This window comes from Merops nubicus, unplaced genomic scaffold, assembly GCF_000691845.1.
Source record: "Merops nubicus isolate BGI_N331 unplaced genomic scaffold, ASM69184v1 scaffold19025, whole genome shotgun sequence".
Taxonomy (NCBI): Eukaryota; Metazoa; Chordata; class Aves; order Coraciiformes; family Meropidae; genus Merops; species Merops nubicus.
This window is the reverse complement of record NW_008609151.1, coordinates 13,243-21,253: the sequence shown is the minus strand read 5'-3', so window position 1 is coordinate 21,253 and position 8,011 is coordinate 13,243. Positions and strand designations below refer to the sequence as shown.

Below are 8,011 nucleotides of genomic sequence, written 5' to 3'. Positions count from 1 at the left end.
AAATTCTGGTTGCAGTTGTAAAGCCTGGGTCTCTACAAGTGTTAGTCAGAACCAATGCTGTATACACTGTATCAGCCCATGGTCGTAGCTCTTCAGTAGTAAGATGTAGGCTGTCAGCGTTGGGTGCTCATCTGAAGGAGGATCATAATGGTTTATGATAAGTTTTGTTAATTTGAAAACCCCACATACCCAAAGCAAAAAAAAACCCTCAAAAGCATATTTAGTTGCTAAGCAATACACAGCAGTGCCCTGCTGATTAAGTTTTAGAGGATATGTAAGGCTCATGGGCTCCCACACTAATGTGAGATGAGGCACCCTTCTATCAAAACACTACCTCAGGGACATGGAGTTCTTGCTCTTATCTTTAGAGAGTGTTGTAGAAGAAAAGATAACTCCCAATGTTTTATGCAGACAGAAAGAAAACAGGTAGTGAGGTAACATCCCACACAAATTTTCAGATGGGTTCTCTTTTCCATGCTGTTCACCACTAGGTTTGGGGGAAAGGCTGCTCCTCTTCTGCAGCAAAGCAATAAGAAAGAAGGTTGGTTTCTTTGGAGATGGTGTTGAGCTTAGCAGTAGTTCACCTTCTCTGCTTGCCTGGTTTTGTTCTTTCTAATAGCTGCCTGTGGAGAAGATGAGTAGAATGAGGAAGAGTTGCAGAATAGAGCCTGAGGCAATGAGGAAGCTTGAATAGAAGCCATTAGACTTAGGAAACTACTTCAGGAAGAGAAAGTCTGATAAATAAACATAAACGAAGGTGAAACTAGGTTTAAACAGACCTATGGTATTTTTAACATCAGTCACTTAAATTTCTTCTGCTTAAAAATGTGTATTTGATGTTTATTTGAAGAACGTTTTTGGACTCTTACATGAAGAGGTCAAATTTAGGGTGATATAACTGCAAAATAAAGAGGAGGTATGTATTTGTGAGAAACGAAATTAAATTGTTGCTTATAAACCTTAATTAACTTGTTCAATAATCAAATGATTGCCATGGTAAGTTTCAGTGTTTCAGAATCTGACCATGGACCATTCTGCAGTCAGTTTTATTTATTGGTCCTTAGGCAGTGGTCAGAATCATATGACTAGTCCTGTAGTGAATCACCCAAACTAGTCTGATGCCTCGAAGAAGGAAAGCCTACTAACTCGTGTAGGACTGTGAGAAATGAGTTCATCTCCTGTTTCTTCTTGTAAGGAAAAAAAACCTACACCTGTGGTGGTCAGTGGAACATGTCTTCAAGGTAGATCTGATAAATACATGTGCTTGCATTTGTTTCTTTTGCTTTCCCTGGCCTCGACCACAAGAACAGCAACAAATGTGCAGAGCACAGCAGTATGTAGAGCAGCCTGGCCTGAGAAATCTTGTAATAGGTTGTTATTAACTGGAGTTTATCTGTTGCAGGAACAAAGAAGAAAGCTGCATGTCCAGGACTTGGTCTATTTTATACCGTACTGTCTGCCTTCCTTTTCTCAGTGGCCTCTTTATTTCTTAAAAAAATAGAAGATGTACATTCAGTGGAAGTGAGTGCATTTCGATGTGTTTTCCAAATGGCATTCATTCTTCCTGGTTTAATATACTACAAGTAAGTGTAGCAAATATTTAAAGTTATTTCATAAGACTATATTTAGAATTATCACCCTCTTAAATCAAACTGCAATATTGTTTTAATTCAGACTTCAGTTGCATAACTTATTTTGGATTAGTTGATAACTTCTTAATGCAATTGAGAAAACAGATACTCTTTGATTTGTAGAGGTTTCTGCACAGGTATGGATCTTCCATAAAGTGATGCTCTTAAGAACTGGAAGGTAATTTGTAGCTATTCTTGGATTATTTTGGAACCAAAAAAATAAATAGCTAGTGTAACAAGTTCTTGACTCTGAATGTGATTGGGGGATGGTAATGGGAATAAGTTGGTCTATGATCAGACAGTTAAAAGTATTTTGATATTTGAGGTAAGTCCCTCATCTAGAAAGATGTGTACATTTAAATGTGATTGGATGTTGGTCATGAAATAAGCAAGCTAGTGACATTAATGCAACATTTCTGTTTTTCAGAACAGGGTTTTTGGGACCAAAAGGTAAAAGAATTTTTCTTTTCTTCCGAGGATTCCTTGGCTCTAGTGCAATGATTCTCCTCTACTATGCTTTCCAAGTCATGCCACTAGCTGATGCCACTGTTATAACTTTTAGCAGTCCTGTTTTTACATCATTGCTGGCATGGATCTTTCTTAAAGAGAAATACAGTGTTTGGGATCTTCTGTTTACCCTCTTCGCAATCACTGGAGTGGTTCTTATTGCCAGACCACCATTTCTGTTTGGGTCAAACGTTACGGGGATCGAAGGAAGTTACACAGACCACCTTAAAGGAACTATAGCAGCAATTGCAAGCACAGTATCTGGAGCTTCAACTTTTGTTATTATAAGGAAGGTGGGAAAATCTGTACATTACTTTTTGTCAATTTGGTATTATGCAGTCATTGGTTTAATTGGTTGTGTTATAGCATTGTTTGTTATGAACGAGTGGCGATTGCCATATTGTGGTAAAGATCGAGTTCTTCTCATATTAATAGGCTTGTTAGGGCTGGGAGGTCAGATATTTCTCACAAAAGCATTACAGATAGAGAAAGCTGGACCTGTAGCCATAATGAAAACAATGGATGTGGTGTTTGCCTTTATTTTACAAATTATTTTTCTCAATCATCTACCAACTTGGTGGACTGTGGGTGGTGCCCTTTGTGTAGTAGCTAGTAGTTCTGGAACTGCCTTTCGAAAGTGGCGACAGAGCTTGAAAAAAGCCAAACAAAACGAAATCTGACAAGGCTGACACTAATTCCTTACAGAAACAAGCAGTTGTTAAATATATATACACACAATATTTATTTTTATTTATTTAAAATATCTCATTTACCAAATTGTAGTACCAAGTTATATCCAATAAAATAAGTTGATTAAAAAAGAGAAAAACACCAAAATTCAAGATGTTCTGACAACTGATTAGGCATCTGCTTTTCTTGTGTTTAGGTGTGCAAATATGAGAAGCAGAAAGATTTTTAAAAGTTGCTTGCTTCCTATTAGAAGTGGACAAAGATTTTTTTTTTTTTTTTATTTTAGTTTCATAAAAATCCTGATTCTCCAGTTTTTACACCCCTTATCTATTCTTCTCTCAGGCTTATTTAATACTGTTCTGTACTTGATTACCAGAGGGATTGCAGTACAAAAGCTAGAAAGGAATAAAAAGTTATAATCCTATAAAAGTCCAACTTCACAATACAGAGAAAGCTTGCACACTTACAAGCTTTCTGATTTTTTTTCACAAAAGTTGTCAAATGGGCCTTTATTTTTAATTTGCATTCTAAAAGAACAAAGGCTATTTCATCTTTCAAAGTAATATCAAGAGAAAATTAACTTCAGAAAATTATCAGCTTTGTTTTCTTTTAAAATTCTTCTTTGAAATGATTTTTAAATGTTTGCACTTGCTTTACAGGCATAATAAAACAACCTAATCCCCTTTTTTTTAAATGAGATTTTCCCAATAAACAGGTCTTTATTTTCTGCGGTCTCAGTGATGAGAGACAACAATTAATTGTATACCACTCAAAAATTAGCTGTTTCTTGTGGTATAGAATGTTATGCTGTAGCTGCACTTTTCTTTGTTCTATGCAAAATACTATATTTTTTAGGTATTTAATACAGGTTATTTTAAATGCTGCTGATGACCCTTTTATTTAGATTCTTTTGTGCAAAACTTCTTTTTGAAACCAAGTTTCAAGTCTTCTTGGCCTTCATAAAGTTAGGATTTACAATAAAGCATTTGCCTACTTCCTCAGAATTTACAAGAGTGCAGAGTAATCGCAGTTTCACAGAAAATGCAGTTTGGCCAAGGTCATAGCAGAGATTCTACAGAACAGGTTTGAGGAGAACTTGGAGAGAGGGTGGAGTTGTGCGTGCACATCTGATGACATGGAGGCACCTGCACTACATCAGGCAGTGCTAGTGGGCAGCTTCAGCCCCATTTCTCCAGCTAGCCCTTTTAAATCTGCACTTAGTCACTTCTCCTACGCATCTTTTCATTTTCATAGGCTTTATTTTGGTAGCAACAAATACTAAGAAAGAAAGACTTGTTTTATAGATGTTAATGTCCTTCATGTGTGAAGAGGAATATATGTTTAATATCAGGTAGGGGGATTTTCCCAAATGAAATGCTATGTACTTTTGGATGTCATGTCTTAGTCGTGCTTAAAGAACATTTTAACTTGGATCTTTATTTGGTCCTTTGTATCATGAGGTGTTTTTTGGTTATTTACTCTAGTGCTTTTTGCAAAGGAGAATGTTGTGTTCTGTGGACTTGATACATGTTTTTTTTTTTTCAAAATCACTAAAGGTGGCAGGTGTTTTCTTCTTTTGATTTACAGATGAGCAGTCACGTAAAAGCAGATCTAGGGAATTCAGTCCCAAATGACTGCAGTGCATGTGGTACTTTGGGATGCGTCTGGATGTGAGGAGCCACCTTTGTGCAAGATTCTGTATGTAAACCAACACATACATAGATGTTTATGGATGTGAGCAGGTTCCACCTGAGTTATGGAATCAGTTCCTGCTTATAGCTGTCTATTCTCTGCTTCTCCTGGAGGCTGAAGTTCAGCTATTGCTGACAAGGTCAGGAGTAGTATGAAACTGCTTGCACATCTCTTTAAAACCTGATGTCATAATAAAATTCCAGTTTGGCACCCATTTCATTAAATACTTGAAATGTTAAACTGGGATTGTTTCTTCTGCTGCTCACCCATCACTGCCATCTAACAACAGTTTTCAGGGGAGGGAAGGAAAATAGACTGCATTTTTCACTGCTTTACTTCTTGTTTAACATGCATATGTTTAAATTGACTCTTATAAAGGTGTGGTTCCAAAGCAGTTCCCAATTGATGTAAACTTGGGTTGTCAGCTAGTGCCCTTCCCTGCTGTTGGCTCAGTGGCTCAGTGCTCGTGCTTATGTGGTGAGCTAGTCCAGCTATGTGAATTTTAAGTAACGTTCTTGAGGGCAAAACCAGAGTAACACAAACTTGATGACAGTGTGAAAACATTAGGAAGGGGAGTTAGATAACAGCTTAGATAAAAAGTGTACGAATGCTGCTTTGTCAGTACAGAATGAAAATAATGTGGAAGCCTATCTCAAAACATCTTTAGGTCATATGATTTCAATGAATCTTGTTTACACTTAGTAGACAACAACAGCCTACTGAAGAAAGGACTGTTTTCTTGCCCTTAACACAAGTGTAGAAAAGAAGCTGACCTGAAAACAACCTGATACAGTGATTGGTAATTTTTCTCTCAACTTCTTGCAGAAGCTCTTTTGATATATTTCTTTATCTGCAGTGCCGAAAACCCCAGATGATTTTTTTTTTCCTTCTAAACTTACAGGGTTTCCTTATGATTCCATCTACTTATTTCCTTTTGCTGTTCCTAAACCTTCCTAAATACTTAAGTTGTTAAAATAATGACCTAAACAAGATCCTATGTTGGAGGACACAGTATTTTTTGGAATGTTGTTTTGGTTTTGATCCATCTTTTGGATACTTTTTAACTGGTGTGAGAATGAAGGACTTGCCAAGGGCTTCTCTAGCCATAAAGCTAGCTTCTGTAACTAGTTTTTTTGATAATTTGGGAATGGAAGACATTTAAGCTTTAAGTTTTTTCAGTCACCTCAGTTTTTAAATTTTTGTTTTTCTCAAATGTAGGTTGAAAACCAAAATTTTATCTGGAAGCCTCGAAGAGAACAAAGTTATACAAAAGTATGTGAACCCTAAAACGTTGTGTTTTGTTTTTTTTTTTTTTTTTAAATTTGAAAATATTTCTTACAATTCCTGTTAAGATGGTAAAAGCTTTTTTTTTTTCTCTTCCAGAGCTTAACAGTTTAAAAATCTGAATTGAAACTGGCTGAGCCTTGATCTTTTCAGATTTTTTCTTTTTTTTTTTTCCTTTTCTTGGATTGATTTTTACTTTTGAAATATTATTTTTGCTTTTTGTTTTAATACAGCAAGCTTCTCAGAGTCAAATGTTATTTTTCTGAGCTTTGAGTCAGAAATACATTATTAACATTCATCACCTGTAGTGTCTTGTTGTGATCTTTACATTACTTTTAAGCTTGTTAAATGTACTTTTCTAATAGGAAGTCCTTCCTTTGTAATATGGTGGAATACTGTTGCATTGCAATTGCTATGATAAAAAGTTAAGTTTCTCTTGAATTTCAACATTAATTCAATTTACTGATTTCTGTGGATCCTGAATAGGAAGAGCAATAATTATTGGTTGTTTTACACAAAAACACAGGATAAAAAGATGTAGTTGTTACTGATGCATCACAAGCGTGTTTCTTATATTCTTCACTATGCAAAACACTGTAATCATCCATTGTCTTCAATGGGACTTTACAGCCTTAAAGCCTTATATACCTGACTGTGATATAGAAAGCTGATGGCTGAGAAGCTACATACTGTCACTGTGCAGCAGCCAGTTTCTTACAGATGATGTTGTTTGTCAGAGTATGCTCTAAAAGCTCCCTGAATACATCGACACTAAGTATTTGACAAGCTCGTTGTGTAGACTACATCAGTCTACATAATTAAAATGGATGCCCTGTGTTTGTCTAACACTAAGCATGAAGTAACCTCAGCATAACAGCATTGGTGAAATAACTACTTCAATGTGTCATTTTACTTTTGAAACCTAAACTAGGCTCTTTCCCAAATCCAAAACCTCTTTAAAGATGGCTTTTCCTGTAATTAATAATGACAAGATGGACAGTACTGCCCTTGCTCCTCCCCCTTCCCTTCTCTCATGCAGTATTTTCTCTTCCTTGAGGATTTGTTCAAGAGTTGTCTGTTGGAAGAAAGTTCATTTGTAGAGAGGCAGCCTTTTAAGAAGTTATTTCCTTGCTAACTAGCAGTAGTTATCCAGGGAGAGTCCATTTTCCAGGTCTCTAACCATGGTAGGCTCATCTGTGGCATCTGTTCCACAAAGGCGGTAGAAGTGTGATCTCTGTCCCTGCATGGTTTCAGTGTTGGCAGTGCTGACAGCAGATGTGCAACACTGACTTCAGCAGATGTTGCAGTTACCAGCAGAATGCTTTTGTGGTCAAAAAGGATGGTCTGCCTGTCCATCCAAAGAAGAGTTGTGGCTTTATGTTCCTGCAGATGCAGGTAACTTCAGGGTGGAACATACATAGACTTCTATGGTGATAACTTTTCTGTATATAAGAATGAGTAATTTACTATGTTATATGACTTATTGTTGGAGAAAAAGGGGGTTAAAATGCCTTCAGAATGAAAGGATTTTTACCATGTCCTATATATTGTTAAATGTGTTGAATCATATGTTTTGTAGAAGTTACTGGCTTTGTTATGTAGTAGTATATTTTTATAGACAATTCTTATCTATTGAAATGTTAAGAATATTTTCATAAGAGATTTATATTCATTATTGCTAATAAAATGAACCTGAAGAATTAATCTCTTGTTTAGCATTGATTAATAGAATGTAGTGGTTGTCAAAGCTTTATGAAAGAACTGTTAACAGTCTCTGTTAAATACAAACATATACCTGAAATTCTGCTATTAGTATTCTGTGTTGCTTTTTATGCCTTGCAACAAATCTAGAGGAGAAGCCCCATCAGCTTCCATTCAGCAGTTTCTAACTGGCAATACTGTGGCATTGACAGGTCAGTAAAGTTAAATTTTCCTTTGTCCAAGTGGCAATTCAGTTTTGTGGGTATTTGTGTTGGGGTTTTTTTTTGGTTGTTTTATTTTTGTCATTGTTTTTGAGTTTTGTTTTATTTCTATACATAATGATTTCTAATTTTATCTCTTCTGTGACAAGGTGATACTTAATTAATCATAGTGCTTCCCATTATCTAGTATTTCATTAATTAAACTTTTCACTGAAGAGGAAAAAGCAGAAAAAAAAATTTCGCATTTGCAAAACTACCACCATTGCTAAATATTACAGGAGATTG

The 8,011-nt window shown here is 35.9% G+C and overlaps 1 protein-coding gene across 1 annotated transcript; it reads left to right on the top strand.

Annotated features, from left to right (window-relative positions):
• The first annotated feature begins 343 nt into the window (after nucleotides 1-343).
• SLC35G1 (solute carrier family 35, member G1) lies at nucleotides 344-2,818 on the top strand. The gene is made up of 4 exons (XM_008940515.1): nucleotides 344-426; nucleotides 492-541; nucleotides 1,403-1,583; nucleotides 2,059-2,818. The coding sequence occupies exons 1-4, from the start codon at nucleotides 344-346 to the stop codon at nucleotides 2,816-2,818; spliced, it is 1,074 nt and encodes a 357-aa protein (XP_008938763.1).
• The last annotated feature ends 5,193 nt before the right edge of the window (nucleotides 2,819-8,011 follow it).